This window comes from Fusarium oxysporum, chromosome 7 (genome assembly GCF_000149955.1).
Source record: "Fusarium oxysporum f. sp. lycopersici 4287 chromosome 7, whole genome shotgun sequence".
Lineage (NCBI taxonomy): Eukaryota > Fungi > Ascomycota > Sordariomycetes > Hypocreales > Nectriaceae > Fusarium > Fusarium oxysporum.
In genome coordinates this window covers 1786050-1807503 of record NC_030992.1, presented here as the reverse complement: position 1 = coordinate 1807503, position 21454 = coordinate 1786050, and the positions used below count along the sequence as shown (strand labels likewise).

General features: G+C 48.8%; 6 protein-coding genes across 15 annotated transcripts; 3 read left to right on the top strand and 3 right to left on the bottom strand.

The window, feature by feature from the left end:
* Window positions 1–11: 11 nt before the first annotated feature.
* On the top strand, window positions 12–3249 carry FOXG_05298 (uncharacterized protein). Its single transcript, XM_018383500.1, has 2 exons — window positions 12–1368; window positions 1448–3249. The coding sequence occupies exons 1-2, from the start codon at window positions 871–873 to the stop codon at window positions 1793–1795; spliced, it is 846 nt and encodes a 281-aa protein (XP_018240448.1). The 5' UTR covers window positions 12–870; the 3' UTR covers window positions 1796–3249.
* FOXG_05297 (uncharacterized protein) lies at window positions 1257–3050 on the bottom strand. The gene has a single exon (XM_018383499.1). It carries the CDS (start codon window positions 2833–2835, stop codon window positions 1912–1914), a length of 924 nt encoding a protein of 307 aa, XP_018240449.1. The 5' UTR covers window positions 2836–3050; the 3' UTR covers window positions 1257–1911.
* On the bottom strand, window positions 3207–9608 carry FOXG_19026 (uncharacterized protein). 2 transcript variants are annotated; one of them, XM_018399199.1, is made up of 4 exons: window positions 9230–9608; window positions 8252–9160; window positions 4709–8093; window positions 3207–4659 (listed from the first exon to the last, which is right to left on the bottom strand). In XM_018399199.1, exons 3-4 carry the CDS (start codon window positions 7824–7826, stop codon window positions 3626–3628), a joined length of 4152 nt encoding a protein of 1383 aa, XP_018240447.1. In that variant the 5' UTR covers window positions 7827–8093; window positions 8252–9160; window positions 9230–9608; the 3' UTR covers window positions 3207–3625. The 2 variants fall into 2 exon arrangements, with proteins under 2 accessions (XP_018240447.1, XP_018240446.1); XM_018399198.1 differs by having other exon boundaries at window positions 4709–9160.
* A 713-nt stretch (window positions 9609–10321) lies between these two features.
* FOXG_19025 (uncharacterized protein) lies at window positions 10322–10642 on the top strand (the record flags this gene model as incomplete). The annotated part of the gene is made up of 2 exons (XM_018399197.1): window positions 10322–10435; window positions 10565–10642. 2 exons carry the CDS (start codon window positions 10322–10324, stop codon window positions 10640–10642), a joined length of 192 nt encoding a protein of 63 aa, XP_018240445.1.
* Window positions 10643–15056: 4414 nt separating this feature from the next.
* FOXG_05294 (uncharacterized protein) lies at window positions 15057–17870 on the top strand. 2 transcript variants are annotated; one of them, XM_018383497.1, is made up of 2 exons: window positions 15057–16909; window positions 16959–17870. In XM_018383497.1, the coding sequence occupies exon 1, from the start codon at window positions 15199–15201 to the stop codon at window positions 16000–16002; it is 804 nt and encodes a 267-aa protein (XP_018240443.1). In that variant the 5' UTR covers window positions 15057–15198; the 3' UTR covers window positions 16003–16909; window positions 16959–17870. The 2 variants fall into 2 exon arrangements, with proteins under 2 accessions (XP_018240443.1, XP_018240444.1); XM_018383498.1 differs by having other exon boundaries at window positions 15067–16909; window positions 16962–17870.
* Window positions 16418–18853, bottom strand: FOXG_19024 (uncharacterized protein). Of its 8 annotated transcripts, XM_018399196.1 has the most exons (5): window positions 17925–18853; window positions 17742–17865; window positions 17479–17694; window positions 17236–17385; window positions 16632–17177 (listed from the first exon to the last, which is right to left on the bottom strand). In XM_018399196.1, exons 1-3 carry the CDS (start codon window positions 18065–18067, stop codon window positions 17605–17607), a joined length of 357 nt encoding a protein of 118 aa, XP_018240442.1. In that variant the 5' UTR covers window positions 18068–18853; the 3' UTR covers window positions 16632–17177; window positions 17236–17385; window positions 17479–17604. The 8 variants fall into 8 exon arrangements, with proteins under 8 accessions (XP_018240436.1, XP_018240437.1, XP_018240435.1 ...); XM_018399193.1 differs by having other exon boundaries at window positions 16582–17177; window positions 17479–17865; XM_018399195.1 differs by having other exon boundaries at window positions 16632–17385.
* Between the last annotated feature and the right edge of the window lie 2601 nt (window positions 18854–21454).

Sequence of the window (21454 nt, the reverse complement as noted above, 5' to 3'; positions counted from 1 at the left end):
ATTTGTTACTGCAGATGCTTTGTCGTGTGTCGTTACACGGCATGAGTGTGCAACCACAGATATGACTGCAGTTGCTCGCGTGTGCCATTTGTACCAGCCTATTCATGCAAGTCATTGATCAAGCAGGGAACAGGCTGACCATACCACTCATATCTATACATCAATTTCCGCCCCGTCTACATTAGGTGTGTTTCATAATTGCCTATACCTTACGTTGCAGCTGAGGCTCATACTTCAAGACTGAGAGACATAGCCATTGACGTTTTTCAAACCCCCCACCATCATTCATAAGACATCATGGCGTCAACCATTGTTTCGCCCGTCAACATCTTACATGAAGGGCACCATATCTACCTACCTTACCTAATCATTCATAAGAAACAGCAACTGCTTAGAGCGTAAAGTTAGGTATTTAGGTGCCTTCCACATTTACCTAGCGCACACGCTAGAAGAGTGCCTACTCCGGATGTCCGTACAAAGTGTCTCTCACTCCTTCTCCTTCCGAAACTTGAGTAACGCACGCGACCAAATGAAAAATAATTTGATTCTGCCTTTTCATCTCCAACCTCAGAGTCTCAACTACATTACTTACCTCAAACAAAGTCACACTTCTGTAATTACTGATATCGATTGCTAACCTCCACAGCTTTCATAGCTCTCCACAAACGTCCCTCTTTCGTCATTGTCTAACCCCACCATCCTATTCCATCCCGAACTTATATCGATCCATCCCGAGCCGACAGGACCCTCCCCCTCACCTCATAACGCGCGCTATCTAAGGGCTCGAGTTGTATCCCCAAATCGAGCAAATTTATTCTTCACCTTCCGTCACCGCCACATAGTCTCGCTTTCGTATCCTCATAAGCGCCAATGGCTACCGAAAATCCTTTAGAAGACCGCATCTCGACTGTTCCTTTCGCAGAGCAGGGCGAGAAGTGGGATAGTTGCTGGAGAGAGGCTTTAACACCATGGGACCGCGGAACCGCCTCCATTGCCCTTCACGACCTCCTCGCTCAAAGACCTGATCTCGTACCGCCCTCCCAACACCATGATCATCGCGGCCATCCCCTCCGAGATTCAACAGGCGCTATTGAAAAGAAGAAGGCTCTAGTCCCCGGTTGCGGGCGTGGTCATGATGTTCTGCTATTGAGCTCGTGGGGTTATGATGTCTGGGGCCTCGACTTCAGTGCTGCTGCAAAGGAGGAGGCTATCAAGAACCAAAAGCAAGCCGAGTTAGAAGGTCTATACAAACCTGTCGATGGTTTGGATAAAGGAAAGATTCACTGGGTTACTGGTGACTTCTTCGGACAAGATTGGGCCAAAGGTGCTGGCGCTGATGGCAAGTTTGACCTGATCTACGATTATACGGTAATTCCACTTCTTCAAGCCCAGGGTTGATACATATCCTGGGCGCCTCTACTTTTCAGCAAGCCAACTAACTGTACAGTTTCTATGCGCTCTGCCTCGCGAAGCAAGACCAAAATGGGCCAAGCGCATGACCGAGCTGCTTTCTCATGATGGTCGCCTCGTCTGTCTCGAATTCCCTTCGACAAAACCCATGTCCGCCAATGGTCCCCCATGGGGAGTCTCCCCAGAGCTCTATGAAGCCCTCCTAGCAGCTCCTGGCGAAGAAATTGCATACAACGACGACGGTACCGTCCATGAAGACCCTTGCTCAAAACCTTGGGCCGACGCCCTACATCGGCTGAGTCTTCTCAAACCAACTCGAACGCACAAGGCCGGCACCAGCCCAGATGGCGCAGTGCTTGACTTCCTCTCAGTCTGGAGTCGATAACCAAGCTGAGTAGTTTGGCCACCGAATCTCCTTTTTTTACGTCTCGATACCAAACAACCACCATATGATCTTTCGCCGATGTACGCACAAGAACAAAAGTGATCTCCTTATCCTTCTCATGATGGTGCCTTTCGGAGAGAGTTGTAGTGCTCTCCCAAGCCGTAGCCGTGCCTGTAGTATGCCAACCATAATGTTTTGCCCGACTCGGCTCCCTCTTTCTCCCCAATACGCTCAAGGCGCCCATCTTGTACCACTCGGATCTCCGCTTTATACTGTCGTGCGAGCGCCATGAGCTCAAGCTGGCCGCCCCATTCAGCAGTATCTCGCATCTTGCGAGCGTAGTCTTGGAGGTCTTCCTCGAGGAACGGCGCAAAGTCGTCTCCATGCTCCAACATATACTCTGAAGCCACTCGTCGCACCGTCTTGTATGCTGGGTCCTTGGTGTCACTGTCTCCGAGAGGAATGTCATTCTGGCCGAGCTGATCCGCCACCGCTGAAAATAGACAATGTCCATCGGGCGCGATATCTTTCTCCACAAGCCCATGCTTCTCAAACGTCGACTTCATATATTCGCTCTCCTTGGCTCGGTGATTGGTCATACTGGATGCTTCCTCTTCTGCACGCTGCGCTTCAGCCTCCTGCTCAGCAGCACGTCGAGCAAGCCGCTCTTTCTGACGATTGCGCTTCTTTCCCGGCTGCTGCTGCTGCTGTTGCTGTTGCTGTTGTTCCGGTTCTGAGACAGAGAGCTTCTCGGTCTCTTTCACTAGAATGTCTTTCTGGAGCTGGTTTTGAGCTTCGGCGGCGGTATTGTCGCCTTCGTCGCTGTTGTTATCATCGCTGTTGTTCAAAGAGGCAATCTCGGCGGCTTGCTTTTCACGCAGCTGACGTTCCATCTCTGCACATTCGTCATTTACGCCTTTGCGCGTCTTCTTTGTGGCATTCTTCTTCTTTCCCGTTATGCGGCCTTGCAGGTCCTTGAGCTCACGACGATGCCGTGTCTGAATCTGCTCAAGGGTTTCCGTTGCCATGGGACTGTCCATGACTGCTGCGACTGGCTTCAGCCTGGCTCGGAGTTTAGTCAGAAAGCAAGTTTCAGGTAGTATGTAGGTATCGGCTCTTGATATGTCCCGCGGTCTAGGGGGAGAAAAGGCGAGCCTGTCCTTGTTTGACTTCTATGTATCCAGGTAATAGGTAGGTAAAGAGAAAATAATGAAGCTTGAAGAGCTACACCAATGGATCGCGGGGTAAGTGAGTGGGAAATTTCGTTAGTGGGGCATTCTTCAAGTATCCATGATTTTGTCCATCAACCCGTCTCCAAACCGTAAGACAATTATTATGACGAAGACTTCAGTCGTGTTTGATTCCACCAACGTGGCAGCCAAAGATCCGAAACGAAAGTCACATATCAGTTGGAGGCGACAATGTTAAGATGGGCTAGGCCAGTTTTACCTTTATCTATCTACTTTTCAAGACCAACCTGGTTTCTTTGAACCGGATTGGACTGATTTGCATGTCTTTTTTGAACCTGTTATCTGCTGAGACATGCCATCTACTTCACTTGCATCAACCTCCGGATCCCACAGCCCCTACCCCTTCCCAGGTTTTCAGTATATACAAAGTATTTATCAGAAAGATAGTACCAAAACTCCACACACAATGATTGTTAACTAGCCCGTGAGGGCCAAGTTCTTAACCGATCCCAAATATTTATATAGAAAAGGGTATAATGCTGCGTAAAGCTCTGCCATAACCAATGAACATGACCAAGAAAGCGAAAGATAATGAAAGTGATAATTGCCGTCGTGGCTACTGTGCTGAATCAAATGGATGCTAGAATCCCTTGAAGGGATCATCACGGAAATAGTCCTCCTCTCCGGCAGTTCTGCTTCCATGGTAATAGTCATCGTGTGTTGCACGGGTGCTGCGAGAATTATAACTATCTCGATGTCGACTTCGGCTTTGCCGTCTTCGTTGTTCTTTACTCCGTCTGCGAAGTGAGTGACGGAATTCGTCCTGTTCATCAGGATAGTCGTTGAACTGAGAAAATGCCAGCGGGCTGATAAAGGCCTCCATTCGCACAGTGCCAATGGCATCAAAGAAGTTGCTTGGTCGTGAAGAAGCTTCAGAAGTTCGCTGTGAGCCTGCTTGGCTCATTGCCCAAGTTCCGTTGCTCGAAGCCTGGGACTGATAGATATCCGAAGAACCTGCAGTTCCAGTGCTATTACCAGCAGTACTATTGGTGGACTGGTGATGACCAACACCCCCAATGGGTCCAGAGAACCCCCGGAAAGAGAGCGGCGGCGGTACATGGCCGCCTGTATTGCTTCTCTTACGTCCATGAACGTTTACCTGGTTTCCTTGATTCCTATCATGGAAACGTGGTATAAATGGGGGCTCTGCAGCATCTCTCGAGTCTTCTCGAGAGTGTGTACTTGAGAATCCTCCTACAGATTCCGTAACGGGAAAACTAGTGACGTCTCCGAGTTGTGAAGAGGGCGCGCTGGGGATACTTGGGATACTTGGAACACTAGGTGGCCCAGCACGAGGACCAACCGTTCGGCCTTTAGCAAGACGGATGGAGTCTCTAATTCCACCCCGTTTCAGTTTGGGCCGAGGAGCCTCAAAGTCTGGCAGTGGCGTTTGCTGTATTGGCGGTGGTGCAGAGATGTTTTCGGGGATTGCCTGCGATGAATGTGCAAGGAATGACAAAGCTGTCAACCATATATAGTGCCGGTCAGCAGAATCTGCCGTGAACTTGAGAGCTCTCTGTGGTGTCAAAATAAGAATTGATCGGTTGAACACTGTTGCGACTCCCTTCGGTGGAGCATTATCATCCTTAACATCGAGAACAGATTGTATAGTCACTATGTTCGCTAGTCAGTATCAGTCGTAGAATCAATGTGAGCAACTTACGTTTTCGGCCAGCCTTACCCATCAAGGCGCTGCCAGAGGATGGCTGCTTGCTACTCCAGAGGATAGCCCTCTCGTAGGGTGCAAGCCAAACCCATCGTTTGTGGCGATCGTTGCCGGTATCGTCCTTGCCGTTGCTCTCCGCAACGCCGAAAGACTTTCTTCTGCGGACATATTTGAACATCCACTCGCCAACCATGGTCTGTGCGATGGCATCGACTACACTCGTATTCTGAGGGCTGCTCAGATTGGAGGGCGGATCAGTGCTGGAAGTATTGAGCGTATTGCCAGTATTGCCAGTATTGTATGTGTTGAATGAGTTGTATGTGTTGAATGTGTTATCAGTGTTGGTAGAAAGCTTATGCTGATGCCTAAATTGACCACTATGACGAGCCCGAGTGCGGGGAGTCGTAATGTCGTTCTTGGGCAACGGAGGCAGGCAGGGGCTCTCAGGGGCCTCAGTAGAAGGAGACAGCGGAGGTGAAGATCGACTGCCTTGCTTACGATGTCTGTGATTACGCGGTAATGCAGCGGCAGACCTGACCTTTCGTACGCTTCCTGCCCGGTAGACGCGACCTGATCCACGACGCTGGAAGAAATCACCTCGAGTTGGGCTTCTCTGACCATCGCTTGGAGCGCTTGCACTTGGAGGCATGTTTCTAGAGCTGGCTCTTGTGGGGATCGGGAATGGAGGAGGGTTTTTATCAGGTAAACTTGGACTCCTCGCCCGTCCTTGACCTTGATGACTGGCAATACCATTCTGGATCATCGCGGCTTTTCGCATAACGCTAGCCCGGTTGGATGGCATGGCAGCAGGGCCCTTCTCGAAGCCTCTTCCAGGCTTGGTGGTAAAAGCGTGATGGATTTCAGTGGTAACGCGAGGACCCTGTCGCATAGTAATCTGTTCAGGGGACGTGGGGATTGTGCCGTTGGTTTCAGTCGTGCCAGTTGAGCTGCGTTTACCAGGACGACTTGAAATAGACTTGGGACGCGGTGCAGACAATGCAGTTCGGTACTCCAAATCACTTAAGTCTACATCACCAAAATCGTCTGCTTCATCAGAGCTACCTCCATCAAAGCCAGCGAAGAGGCTACTAAAACGATGTGGCCGCCGCACTGGGGCCTTCTGGTTAGAGAGAGGGCCATCATCGTTGTTGCCAGGATAAGCATCATGAAGGGTGTCATCCTCGGGGAGAGAAATTGGCGAGGAAGGCTGATCGCTAAAACTCTGCCTATTGAGTCGACGCGGGTTCCGTGGTGGGACATTGCCAGGGACAGGTGTGAAGCTTTTTGTTGTGTCCACCCCAGATGTTGGGTTTGGTGAGGTAGGTCGGGAGGATATGGCAGAAGGCTGAAGATGGGGCGGGAGAAGTGCCATTCGCTTGTCAGTCTGTATGCCTTCCGTCTGTACCGCTGCCTCGGTTGTAGAGGATGAAGAAGGCAAGGCAACTTGACAACTGAAATCTTTGAAAAGTACTGGCAATCTCGGCTCCTTAGGTGTGGTAGGCCGACTGGTAGGAGGGTGGACGCTAATACTAGGAATTGCAAGAGGGGGTGGTGATGGTAGAGCAAGTGGAATAGCGGGTGGTGGGCGAGTGGGTGGGCCTTCGGTCTGGGTGGAAGATGTGACCATCAAGGGTTTTTCGATCACAGGAGGCTGTACTGGCGGCGGTGGCGGTGGCCGAGTAGGTGATTTGGGTGTCTTAGGAGTCGGAGGCAGCAATGGCTCTTCCGTTGTCTGAACAGAGCTTGAGACCATGAGTCGTCGAGTTACTGCTGGCTCGATGTTGAGAGGGGGGTGAACACGCTTCCGACGTTGGTTTGCTTCAATCTCACCGTCACCACGTGGCGAACACTCGACTTCGGGTAACTTGACAGGAGCACGGGGCTCGGGTGTTGCAGGCTTCGCAGGAGGGAGCTTAGGTGAAGGTGGCGGGGAGTATTGGATTCCTGTGTCAGTGTACGAAACCTTTGGCACAGGAACTGGTGCAGAGACAGTTTTCCCCTCGTTTTCTTCATCTTCCAGGGCTTCGGGCACTGACTGATTCATGAAAAGTCTGCCCCGAGTGACACTTCCAGTTCTCTTGATACTCTCCAAACTCTGATTTCGAGCATGGAACCGTTTCACGGGACTGTCGCGGCTGAGATTGCGAGTGTGGAATGATGTTGCGTAGTTTGACATGGCGCTTTCCCGGCCGTCAAAGTCGCTTTGTTCATCCTCGTCATCGAAGTTGAGCTCATCAGCGAGAGAGTTTCCATTCAGCCTCATTATCCCAGTGCCACTTGTCATGGAAAAGCGAATGCTGTTGGTCATACTCATGGTCCTCACACTAGCAGCATCGTTCTCCCGGCCGCTTTCCTCCACTTCACTATCATGGCCGTTGCCTGTTCCATGGTTAGCTCCACCGTGAGCATTGTTGATTTGGGCTTGTTGATATGCGGCGACTTCATCAAGCACAGTCTTCAAGCGGCTTTCTGCAACATGAATTCGCCTCTCAAACTTCCGCCTCTCTTCCTCCCAGCTATCCTTCTCCTGTGCCCATAGTTCGTGAACACGCTGTGAGTCCTCCTCCTGAACCCGGATCTTCTTTTGGGCAGTTTCGAGTCGCTTTCTCGCATCAGCGACAGAGTCGACAGCCTCATCTCTCTCCCGAGCAAGTTCTCCTAATGCAGAGGACGATCCACCTTCGAGAAGGGAGAGTTGTCGTTTGAGCGACCTGCTCTCCTTACTCGTTTCAGTGAGATTTTGCTTCACTGACTCTTTTTCCTCCTTTGCCGCATGAAGAGATGCTTCAAGCGTTTCAATCTGCCTCGTCTTCTCCTCCTGGTCTCGGCGGAGAGATAAGATCTCGGAGACGAGGTTGGCGTGTAGTGTTGGCGTGAAACGCCGAGGATCGAGAATACTGATGGTTTCGTCGGTTGGGATATTTCGTGAGGATCTCTTAGAACCCGTCTCGTTTGGTAATTGAGCTGTAGAAGAATCCTTTCCAGGCGGTGTGACCGAGCGCCGGGACCTCTTTGAAGCTCTCGATGGAGTTCGATAGGGAGTATCTAGAGGTGTTGGCAGCGAAGTAGCAGCCGGGCCACTGAGATACTCGTCATCCGTTTCCCAGACACCCATAATGAAGTAAAGGCTGTAGCCTTGCAGCTAGCGACGCTCAAAGACTCCTGTGATTTACACAACAAGACGGATTGGTGCTTTGAAGTCCCCTTTCAAAGACTGTTGTAGAAGGCGACTTGTGGATGCACCCGTGCAAACCGGTGCACAGTCGAAAATGTTTGCTCTCGAAATGGAATAAGGAGCGTCTGTGACAGGAAGGAAATGCGCTCAAAGATTGACAGAAATAATCTCAATGTTGTCTATCACGTAACGTGATTTTCACCATCACTGTGCATGTACATATTAGCTAGGGTAATTCTTCACATACTCGAGACACTTGAATGAACATATAGATTTCGGAAAATCAGAGAAGCAATACATGCGACAGCGGGAAGAATTTGAAACTGGTACCGAGTACCACAATCTCAAAACATGTCTTGACTTACAACATAAGCAAGCAACTGGCGCTTTGAATCAGCCGCGTTGCCCACTCAGAAGCATAGAGACGAACGCAATGCCATGGCATCGAGCACAATTAGTGACTGACGATAGGCCGTAGAAATGTGAGTAGCGTACGTAGGTTGAGCTGGTTCAAGGACCAGGCCCGCTGGCGACGATATGCTGAGCACGATCTCTAGCCCCTCTTCCACTACAAGCAACATGAGCCGACCGACGGCCGACGCGAACGTGTTCAATGGGACACGAGTATGACGGCGAGGAAGGAAAGATAAGAAATGCTCAATGGATGATCGAGAATCTTGAGAGCCCAAAGGTAGGAGGTGGTAGGAGTGACGCGGGTTATCCCCAGGGCCAAATGTGTGATTAAAGCCCACGCGGGCGCAGAAGACCATATCCTTGTTGGGTATCCACTTCTGAGGCGTTCACTTGAACCAGGCCAATGGCTTACGGCAAGAGAGCAGAGCCTTGCAGGTGACAGCGGCGAGTGAGGGAACAAGGAACATGTCTTTCACCAAGACTGGCCAACATCGGGCTGGTGCGAAAGCATGGGGGCCCTGCAAAGTCTGAGCAAAAAAAGGAATGGTCCACTTGGTAGTCGACGGGAGGTGGGGTTTCCAGACAGAGCCCGAGAAATCGGACTTGGTTGTCTTTGATTAAGGGTCAACGAGGCTTACTCAATCCGAGTCAATCGGTTGACGAGGAAGATGGAGGGTGACAGTGTCAACGCGGAAGCTTTCATGAGGGAGGGATTCGGAAGAGGTGTGAGGCCGAAAAGGAGGCGTTTACTTCAGAGGCTAACAACAAGTGAGCGATCGAATCTTGGATGTCGACCTCAAGTATCTCATAACTCAGATGAAATTCCCTCGTAACAACCAAAGCAATGTTGACCAACAGGTCTGGTAGTGGTTTTTCTTGTCAGCTTAAACAAACATAAATGGAATAGCCTGGTCCTGTTCATAACTGACTTTAGACCATTCCGTGCGGTAGACTGGTGGACACCCATCAACGCCTCTCTCGATTCGACCCGTCCCTACCAGGTCGCCTGGCCTAATGAAGCTTAGTTGTCCCAAGAGAATTCATCCTGGTCAGGCACGTCGTAGTCGACTGTGAAAGTGATTAGGCAGGGCAGGGTTTGCAGCCTGCAGTTGACTGCAATTCCACTGGCACATTAACATCCTGGCCTGGCCGGCGGAATGGGACCCGGGAAGCACAACGAGAAGGTGAAGACAAGTGATTTGTTGAAGAGTGTGCTTGAAGTTGAGGAGATGCAGCTGAGGGTTAACGTTGAAACAACGTTTATTTCCTGAAGGAGGGGCCGGCCGTTGAGGGATTTGATGACTGAGGCCTTCCATCATATCATTTCAGTTCCATTATGGAAAAGTTGGTACGACCAAGGTACCTACTAATATCGGAATTCACATTCTCTTCCAAGTGCTGTGCCTCTGCTCTTATTTGAACACTACCTACCTTGGATGCCTGGGTTTACTGGCACGTAATCTAGCAGGAACGGTACTACGTAATATTCGGTATTGAACTTCAACACCGGCAAACGGAAGGAAGGTGATCCGTGTCAATTTACTAAGGTACCTTGCCGGGCTATTATAAGGTACCTCATGCCGCCTGAAGTTTCACACAGTAAGTCAGCTCAAGCCTCAAACAGCAACCGCAAAGAGGAAATTTCATCTGCTCTCGCCTAATGATAACTTCTCATTAACACATTTCGCAGAACCCCGCTAAATGATCAAGACACGACCAACGCCGGACCCCCCTTTATGATGAGCTAAAGAGTCCTCCCCGGGAAAGCTAATGCACGACCTAGGGGTCCCCTGTGGCGCCGCAATATCGGCCCTGCATATTTCCAGGGACATCCAATGATCGAATAGGAGTTCCACGCTTTTTGTGTTGGCCTTGCTGGATGTCCAATCTCTTCTCTCTTCTCACCGATGATGAATGCTGGTGATCCTACGGAGTACTTACGATGTAAGCAGTTACTGTATGATCGGAGTTGCATCGTATCCGATCCCTAGCCATCACACTCAGACCTTTTCAAGCCCAAGATGTCCACACTGGAACCGTTGATCTTCAACAGCATGGAAGTTCCCTACTCCCCTCCTTTGCAACGGCAAGTCTGGAAGCAAGCAACAGCTTTGCAACGGCTTCTGAGCTATGGCGTAAGTGATATACGCGATACAAGCTAACGGCGTGAGCAAGCAATGATTTATCGTTCTTATTTATGCTTGCACAGAGACAACGCTGTAAACGCAATTTACTCCGAGGCTAACAATATAGCTCTAATCAAGGCCAACGCCTGGTCCAACACATGGTACTCGAAGATTCCTAGCCTACGGGACGAACAATGCACGAACCACTCCTTCTAGGGTTAAACTGGCAAACAAGGCCATGGGCTCGGTAATGATGCTGTGTATCCGGACAGGCGTGACTTGTCGAAGTGGCTAATCTACGGCCGCCTCTTTCTACACTAGCTGAATGTGCAAATGCAAACATGTTTGACAGTTCGACAATTCGAGTTATATTGGTCGGGGCGAGTACAAGGGCTCATATCTACGTCTAACTATCTCATGTATGGACAGAATTACCGACATGTCAAGACGAAAATCATGCCCCTGCTCAACGCCCAAGGGCTGCTCGTGAAAGTGGGGGCTGCCGTCCTCAATCAAGACGAAACCTGAACAACTTCGATCGCCGAGCTAGCTTTGCTCTTTCTCTCATTGATGAATTCTTTCTACTCCGTATGTATCAAGGACATCACATCTTGGAAATCATTGCATCTATCTACTATTACACCCTGGCAAGCGTCTGATCAATCTGATGCATGCACAGCATAAGGTAGGTAGCAACATTCAATTGTAAAACAATCTACCTATGTACTACCGAGCTGCACCCCAGATGACCACTGCTCAGGGCCCCGGCTTCTGCTCCACTTTGAATGGATTCGCTTTTGATTAAGGTGTTTGTTTGCCTTCTGAAAAGCAAGCTTTTTTATTACCACTATCTGACCCGTTCATGGTCAACAATCGGAAACGAAGGCCAGCCCATCCATTCTCTCAGCATGACTGTTTGCTTTGATTGAGGTCAACAACATGACTGTACGATTTATTGTACATATTCCTCAATGTCGTGTCGTTCTGCAGAGCACAATCAATCAGTTAGGCATCAAGGCCTTTTTTCACAAGATAGAGTCTCCATGATGAGAAACATGCCATTCCCGTGAGAGCAAAGATCAGCCTTGTGCCAGTGAACTACCGAACAGCTGCTCCGTTCTTCCCGACTCTCTTTCGGCCACCATCTGTCTTGCAAATACAGGCCGCCCATCGATTCAGGGCCAGAGACAGAAACGCGAGCACAAGCACAAGCCATTCCTATGCTGATCTCGTCCTCTTTCAGTGCTGACTAGAACGCCGCATAAAACGCACTACCTCATTGCGTTATCAATGGCCTACGAACATGCATGGAAGTACCTACTCATGAAAATTGTACTTGTCAAACCCAGACGCTGGTTCAGCGTGTTGCTTCTATGTACAAACCACCTCATTAAACTTTGCCCCATCCGCTACTGGTTCAATAGTTGAGGCGCGGCCCGTTTCGACCTTGATGAACAAAGCAGCTCAGAGTCTATGAGACACGTTAAGTGCTCTCCGTCATCGGCCTTATCATTTTTTCTCTTACTATGCAGCTCTTCTCATGTTCAAGTTGCCATCGATAATGTGGCGTTCTCTTTGGAGGAAACGGCATTCAAGATAACATCCTTCTTCCTAGCTTACTTACTTGCCGTCTTACACCTTGGGCTTAACCAAGTTAAAGCCCAAGGGTTCATGGCGCCGATAGGATGGTTCGTTCCTGCAAATCCTCCATGGCTCACACGCTAAGACGGCGCCGCGTTACCACATGAAACATGCGGCTTCATTGCCGGGTGATGGAGAGTTCAGCTAGAAACGTGGGCCAACATACATGCTCCGTAGACTCCGATTCTATGTACGTACGTTGTTATACGGAGCATGTATTCGGCTACTTACCGGTGAGCCTATGCAGGCTAGGCAGGCCAAATTCCCTTCAATGAGAGGTGTATGTTCAAGGCTGCTGGGTTTCATTTCAGCGTTCTGCTTTACTATCGACTTGACGCAAATTGACAGGAGTTTTTCTTACGAAACCTTCAGGAAGAAGAATTCCTATCATATACGACGAGGATAGACTTACTATGTACATGTTCAATCAAATCAAAGAGCGCTTAGGAAGTAATGATCACCACCTCCTCCAGAATATGTTGGTCCAAACGCAGCCAAAGACGGATGGGGGTACTTCAAGGGTACGTTCCGTGATGCTGTAATACTTGTTTGTCAGCCGGTAACATTATATACTACGTATGCAAGATGTGGTTTCTTGCAAGGAAGTTCGTTCATGTGAAAATTCATTTTCATTTGGTAAGCCATATCGATATCTCGGCGAGATAGATCTAGGCAACTCGGCAAAGATAACACAATGTGAAAATTTGGTCTTTATTTGACTTTTTGTCTCATGGCGTGATCTGATACGACTCGGAGAAAAAGCAAATGAACATGGTCCACGGACCTCGGGGCACCGATGCAATCAAGCGTTGAATGGCGAAGAAAGAAGCAGCTCAATTAACTTGATACATAGTGTCTCCTGCTATGTACATGCTCAACATGGATTATGTATCCGGTTTAGCATGCGTAGACTAATATGCATGGATATCACAGTTCACTTCTCATGAACCCATGACCCATCCATATGAATCTACAGGAAACAACTCACAGACATTCTCGTGAAAACTGCATCATTGTCGTACGGTCATCAAACTCTCCAACGATACCTATGCAACATGCTGGCTATGCTTTGCTATCTGGGAGCCTTAAGCCCATGTTCCTAGGAAGAACGTGTCCATGTCCCAGACTCAACTCTTGAGATGTGATCTTGTGAAGGCTCAAAATTCTTAAGAACTTTCCCCAAATCTTATAAAACTCACTGTTCAACAACTACTTGCGACTATCTGATCGGTGCATAGAGCAATGAGTGGACACATATCCACGAGATATCCTCAATACTACGAGTTTGTAAAGCAAGCCAACGAGGTTGTAAATGCATTTGATTCCCTGTTTCCTCTGTGCCTTGAACAACTGAGGATAAGCAGGACAAGGAGTTGGTTGTTACCCACTCTGTAAACTGGGAGCTATATCAAATATGTTATATCACGTTGCAAGGTGCTTACACGGGCTTACTGGATACGTCTGTTGATACTTCACTGCAATACTTTGTGCAATCACTGTTGCATTTAGTAATGCAGTCTCACTCAGGTAGCCTCCTGCCTGGTCTTTCCAGGCTTGCAGGTCGACGAGGCATAGGCTGAAGATCACTGCTATAAAAAACACTGCTATAAACAGCTCATTACCTGGCAACGGTCTATGTGGCACTCATTCTACCTACTGTGTGAAGGCCTTTGAGAAGCCCGGGGGGTCTTCTACAACGAGAATTCACGCAGTGATCAAGATTTTGCTAAACTCGCAAGCTAAGCCTAAGCTACTAAGTGTGTTTCATACAAATACTCAGATATATACTCATATGCACGGTCTCCCGATTGTATCATGGTGTTATAAGTGATTTCTTTGCAATCTTGTAACACCTCACGTGGAATACATGTGTTAATCCTTTCACCGGCTACGTTGATGAAACCGTGGTAATATGGCTACCATGCTTGAGATATCACGCCGTTGCTAATTCGAGCCGAATACAGCTACATGGAGCGGTAATGTGGTAGAACCTGATTTGCATCACGCGGTGTCGCCAAACAATGCGGTGGTACTGCATAATCGTTTGTATCGCATTGCAAAAGCCAGGTTGGACCTCATTGTTTTATCCATGTTCTTTGTCTGAGGTTTACTGATGGTAATCCAGATAATCCGGTATCGATGGTTGATATGTAAGAATACTTGGCAATGGCGGTCCATCATGGAATTGAGAAGCCGATGGTTTACGGTGATGGTTATAGGGGAAACATGCGTGTCAATCCATATTGAGGTCAGTTCGGAACTGTGGGATAAACCTTAGAATGGTTGTGAATCACGTCTGCGGTGGTCACAAACTATGTTCAACATAATCTATTCTGCTCAGTGAGTTTTGTTCTTTGTGACTGGTTTCTATTGTTCCTATTACCTACAGGTCTTGAATGGGGCATGTACTGTATACGTGATGCAATGCGTCGCATACAATTCTCCACGAGCCAGCAATAATCATGATATTTAGGGTCTTTTCGACCTCTTTCTTCACGATTCTAGGACATTTTCTGCCTTGGAAGAGTATTCTCTATCTCTTGGAAAGATGTTCCTAATGTGCTACCTCAGTTGACTGAATTGGTGCAACACAAAATTCGTGATATCGCTCCACACCACTGGACCATGACTTTAGTCGGTAAAAATACTGTATTTCTGTCACCCAAAAATACAACATAATAATGAGTACTATCTTGGATAAAGTACCAGAGTTTAGAGAAAAGTTAACTAATAGCCCGAAGGACGACTGAAGAGTGACAATGAGGCGTTTAGTTTCAATGACGTCGACTCGGCATACCCTAGATAACATCGAAGTTTCTGTTGTACGATCACAAACAACATGCTCAATGATCATACCTTATAGTCTCACTTTCGCAGTGCAAGTCAGCGCCGATTCTTCGATATCCATTTTCCCGCATTGATTGCCTCGGCAACCCTCACCATCATACTTATGCCTGCTGTCAACGAAGGGCGTAGGCATCATGTGACGTAACGGGCGACTGTAGATACGTGCGGTAGGTACCTGTGAAAGAGATATTGTAAACACCCAACACTACTACAATCACACAAATACAAGATCAAAACTTCTTCACAATACACAAAGAAATCACAACCCACACCAAAAGCTTACAATGTCACCAGGAGCAGTCTCGCCGCTTAGTAAAGTCAAAGCCCTCACTTTTGACGTCTTTGGGACCGTCGTCAACTGGCGTTCATCTGTAACCGATGAACTTACGCTTCGAGCTTATCGCAAGACTTCCTCCGGCCTGAACCAAGATGTCAAAGCTCGTGTTCAGAAGCTCACCGAAGAGGACTGGGGCCGCTTCGCGCAGGAGTGGAGGAACTCATACGGGAAGTTCACAAGAGGCTTTGACCCGGAAAAGCACACTTGGAAGACCATTGATCAGCATCACCACGACAGTCTAGTCGAGCTTCTCAAGGCATGGGATCTAGCTGACTTATACAGCCCGACTGAGATTGAATCCCTGAGTCTCGTCTGGCATCGCTTGACACCTTGGGATGACTCCTCAGACGGTATTCATGAGCTTGGGAAAACATACAAAACCAGCACCTTGTCCAATGGCAATGTCTCGCTACTCAGAGACCTGAACGATTTTGGAAACCTAGGCTTTCAGGTTCTCCTCTCAGGAGAGAAGTTCAGGGCTTATAAGCCAAACCCGGCCGTATACACTGGTGCTGCACGCGAGTTGGGACTCGAGCCTCATGAAGTTTCCATGGTTGCAGCGCACCTCAACGATCTAGAGGCCGCGAGAGCCTGTGGCCTGAGAACCATCTATGTCGAACGCCCCCAAGAGGAAGCCTGGGATAAGGAGGATGAAAGGTACCAGAAGGCCAAAGAATGGGTCGATATCTGGATCACGGAAGACGATCAAGGATTTCTGACTTTGGCTCGGAGACTTGAGGAGTTGGCATGAAATAGTCGCAAAGTTTCGAGCAGCTGGTGTTGCTGTTATTGGTCATTTAAGTGCTGAGTAGCATGAATTCGGAGTTGCCTTTGGTCGAGACTCAATCAGCGGAGCCTTGTTCTCAACCCAGAGTCACTTGGATCGTTACATAACATCGTTGTTCTATCATTAGTATCATAGAAGCTTTCGTCTAGGCTATTTGGAGTCATATGACCTCACGTGCATTGATTCCTAATTCGGACTTCATCCATAAGACTTCTGTTTCCAGTAATACCATGAGATTTATTAAATCAGCTTATATGAATGAGGTTGATCATTAGTTCTCTGCTTACAACCATACGATCCGAGTACATCACACAAACGCCGATCTCCAAAACCTGCTACGGCATGAGCGCAAGTGGATAAAGGCAACACTTGAACAACCCCATGATCATGGAGCTGGTGTTTTCGGCTCTAGCCAATTCTGTATACGTTTTCTCAGCCGCCTTCACTATCAGGCCTAGCGGAACCCGAGCAAACGAGAGCTACGTGACCCAGTCGGCATCTATATCTAGAAAGTGTTGGAGCTGAACTTTTGGGTATTTGAATGAGCAGTTTTTACAGCACCTCCGATCGAAGCGAGGTGGCAGAGACTCAAAGCGTACAAGTGAGCCTGTCATTGAACTAAACACGCCCTATTGAAACCTTGTTTTGCGGCTCTTACAGTACGAGCATATAGTCCAAGTCTGTATTCAACCATTGGTAGAGTTTGTCTCTGAACGACTCAACCCTGCTAATATCCTACCACCTTCGTTCGCATGCTAAATCCCACCCGCCCGCGAAGATGGGTATGATATTGTTCTCCCCGCACATTGAATGAATCTGTAACCCAGATAACACGGCCTATGACTGGTTGGGCTTAACGGATCGAACACCCGTAAGTTAGTCGGTCTCATTTACAATGTGCCAGAGAGTAACAAGAAGAGGAGCATCCGGCGGCAAAGCACATGGCCAACATGACAGGGCAAATGATATCCGGTCTTGGGTCTGATATCCACCGAGGCTGTCGTTCAGATGCCAATGATATCCAATTTTCGGTTGACGACAAGCTGCACCCATAGAAAGTCTGGGGAAACGTTGGTTACCCCATAGATGACAACGGCCCGACAACATACGAGTTTCCCTCTCAAGTTAAGGCTGTTTAACTAGCCTTGTTAATTTTTCCATGGCGTTTTCGGATCAAAGAAGAGACTGGGAAATTACCCAAACGTGTGATCGGGAAAATGTGACCATGGGGTGTCAATCGGTCCTACATTATTGGGGTGTGCGAGATCCGGGATGGCTTCAAGGGCCGAGAGCCATGAGCCAAGAAGTAGCCACAGAGTCCTGCTCGAAACATGAGATCTGACATGTCTGGAAATAAGTTTCAGTGTTCTTTTCTTTTCTTTTCTGACCCTATTGACTTTGTAATATGGGCCTCTGAACTGGAATTGGTGAGCTACCTACTATGGTAGCTATCGAGACGTTCACGATAGCTTTCGGCTGGCACGTTTAGGGTGTGGGGTAGGTTGGTCTCGATGGAGTGTTTGGCGCACCTACATAGTACAGTAGTATATAGCCAATCCAGTCGTGTTATTGTTCAATTGAACGTTGACCACGTTGAGAGAAGTTCAATAGTGGCAAAACTTTGACCCAAATGCTGCCTTCATTGTCTGTGCAACTCTGACGAACCTTAGCGTGATATAGAGCACCATGTTATCGTGGCATACTCTCGCATTCCCGTTCAGGACGATGCAGTGAGATTGATACTGTAAGGCGAATGCAGATATCACTTCCGAGAGGAGACGGGCTCGTTCCGAGGCAACGGAACAAGCATCATGTCTTTGGAGGTCGCTGAGGCTCATCAGCCCCTGAATGTCCCAGCTGCCATGCCATGCAAGCAGTGAACTTACCTTAGTTGTCCCTTGTGTGAAAACTGAACACGAACGGGGTCCCTGACTGGCGTGACGAGGTAAGATAAACGCTGGTCCCGCGGACGCTTAAATTCCCAGAGACCATAAGTGGCGCCGCCGTTTCTCGATCCTCGTGTTAGCATCGGGTGTCCAGACTCGAATGGATCTATCCATCAAGTCACGTATTTGATTGAGTGGCTGGTGATCGTATGCACAGGTAGGCTGTAGCCCGAAGCTTGTCTTCGTCTGTGTCAAGCATGCGAGTCCGGTAACAAAAAAAAGCAGGGTCTCTATGGAATACCGAGACGGGTGAAATATCAATCCCCATGCATGTAGCATTTGACATGGGCATGCTTCTCTAGAATGGCAGGCAGTCGTGTTTCGGAAGATTGGAAGATTACGTGGTGGACTGATTAGCTGATGCCAAGAGGATGCAGAGTATTGGGAAAATTTTGATTTTTAGTGAAGGGATTTGTTGCTTGTCTGCTTGCTCGTTTTCCATCCCAACAGTGGAAAACATGATGTTGATGCTATCGCCAAAAGCCACAAAAGCAAGTAATGAGTTTTGCCGTGTCTTAAAGCCGCGGACATCGTTAGCGGGAAGTAATAAAAAGCAAAGAAACGATGGTAACGTTCTTGGTGTTGGTTTTGACGCATTGAGGACTCGGTCGGCCAGTCTGGTCTAGATTTTTGGATCCTGTAATTTATTTGATATTGACAAGCCTATGTGACAACTGAAATCGCTGAAACGCTCTCATTAATTCTTTCAGCACAAGAAATCTGATTCCATCTTGTCCCCTCCCGAGGCTGGTCCACTCGTCTGGTGCCCAACCAGCTCGACTCTCCAAATTCAACCTCCTCTCTTTCCTCTGTCCCTCCAATGTCAAAACTTTGGTGGAGAATCAAAAGCTCGCCGATGAGTGAGATCAGCAAGTGACAGGGGTCGAGATACCCCAGAGCAGACGGGACGTAACGCACAACAGCCAAAGACGTTACTTACTGTGCCGTGCCTTGTAGGAGTGTGGAATCCCGTCCTAGCACTCCGTACAGTAGCGCCGGGTCCCTTGAAAGAACCCGAAAGGAAAGGATTGGATCCAAGACGACCCATGAGTGATCAATGCCGGTCACTTGTCACTGGGAGGTCGACAAGCGCGGCTCTGGAAATGCATGGAGCTTGGTGCTTAGGCGATGCTTGTTTCTCTCAGGGCATGGCTGGGCGATTAGTGGAGTTGTAATATGTCTATTTTGGCTGGCAGAGAGCATGTCTATTTGAAAACGAAGGAAATGTACCGTTTTCGGTATACAGAAGCTTCCCTAGGTAAGGTAGGTTTCTTGTCGGGAACAGCAGGTATTAATTAGGTGGTACGGAGTAGGTAGGTAATTTTCTCAGTTTTGTATCCATGGAAGAGCTCCCTGGAAAGAAACGTGAGCTTTGATGGATGCTGGGAGCTGGGAGCTGGGAGCGGCTTCCGCACAGGCCACCACCTTTTCTCCAAGGCTGGTCCTCTTTAAAATACGACTATGCCTCCATGGGACTGGACTTCCCGGGGAGACAAGGACCCTGTCCCTCTGAACACAACCACACCACTTGTCCGTCCTGCGACCGCTTGGCCTGTGTGTGGGCTGGGCTGCAGCAGCATGCAGACGACTACACAAGAACAAGGATGCTGATTTGAGAAACAGAACAAACGAGAAATGGAAGAAAGGAATAATATGAAGCCATTGTGAAAAGAGAAGGCAGTCCGGGAAACTGTTTCCAGCTTTACTTCTCGATTGATCACTAAATGGCGGCCGATAGATACGACTATATGCAACATATGCGATCAATCAAATCCTTCGTCACAAAATCTCAGGTGGAGGTTCCAACAGAAAAAGTGCATTGCCAAACCATCTACACCAGACACACTGAGCTTGCAAAAGACTTCAGTAGAATTACGACAGTGACAACAAATCTTTTCATTCCCCACTCAAACCACTAAAGGCACAGACAGGCAACGCGTGTTTCTTGTCCTAGCCAGGCCAAGTTCATGTTGGTTCTTTCAGCTAAGCTACTGTCACAACCCAGCAACACCACAGAGCAGCACGGAAGACTCTTCCAATTCACTCCATTCCTACAGTACGAGCAACGGACCAAGACCAAACCTGGTAAAGTTGCCTAGATCCGGTCGAGTCCTCCGCCCGCCGCGACACAACCGAGCCGTGACCCGGGCTCCCGGGTGCCCGCCGATGAATAACCACCTATTAGTATGTGCTGTTAACTCCAAATAATAGCCACAACAGAAGTCACATCACTGACGAAGGTGGCACTCAATCATGTACCTGGCAGAAGGCAGGACAAGTCTTTCATACAACCTAAAACGGCCCGGATTGATAGGTACCTTACTTGGATAAATCGACAATACCTTACCTACCCATCTGGGTTTGAGTTCCGAACATCCTTGAGTTTAAGCATGACCAAGAAACCACGTTGTTGCAAGTCCCAGGCGCTTTCATGCTACAGCTTTTCAACAATCGAAGGATACGGCACGCAAGAGAATGCATACTTCTGGGTGTGATGGGTATAAACACCACAAGGTGAGGGAAATGGAGACGCTCAACAGCGAGTTTTGTGACCAGGGCATGCCCCTCGTCCACCGCTTCACCATTCCGGCTTCATCCCTCGCCTATCAGGAGCCTAGCACAGCACCCTCGCTCTCCCATTTCTCGGGGCACCCACCGAACCGATATCCTACCCATGAATGGCCAGGGCAGCTCCATTTCGTGGGACTTGGGTAGCTCGTGGTATTCGCTAAGCTGCCTGTCTGTAGGGGATTTTCTCGTCAATTGATCCACGGCGACGAATCCCCTATTCTGCTGTCCGTGACGGGTTATGTAGCAATTGAACTACGGGATTAGACTGGAGTAATGAGATAGTTAGTTAGGCATCTTTGATCTTAGGTGTGCTTCTGCATTCCCCATCCACGCTAGGTAGGTTTATCCGTAAACGTGCACAGTCTAAAAGGGAGTACCTCTGGTCAATGTAAATCCTCTACGCAAGGTACCAGACCGTCTGCACGGTGAAGTGGCTTGTCTGGTTGCTGATCCCCCCTTAGGGAACCTAGAGAACCCCTCCAAGGACCTCTAGCCTCTCCTCTGGGTCCTAGGAAGAGAGTACCGCTGCCGCGTCTCCATCGCATGGATACCTCTCACCCAGGTATTTGGTAAAACCTGGCGCCCCCGCCTCGATTGCAACCTGGGAGTCCAGGGCGCCCACCTTCAAGGGCCTGCTAGCACTGAGTGAAAGTACCACTACAGTATGTTCAAGCATTTGGGTAAGGTTGGGAGAGGGATGGGTAAGGTTGGGAGAGGGAGAGAGAAGGAAAAAGGCAAGAGGGAAAAAAAAAAAAATGGTTCTCCACCTAAGCTTGACTGGAAGGTGGGCTGGGCTGGGCTGTCTTCTCCCAATCCCAATTCAAAGCCCAATGTGCAAGAGCAAGCCAACTTCCTCCATTTGTCCTTCAGTCCAGTAACTCACCTTCCATACCTACCTA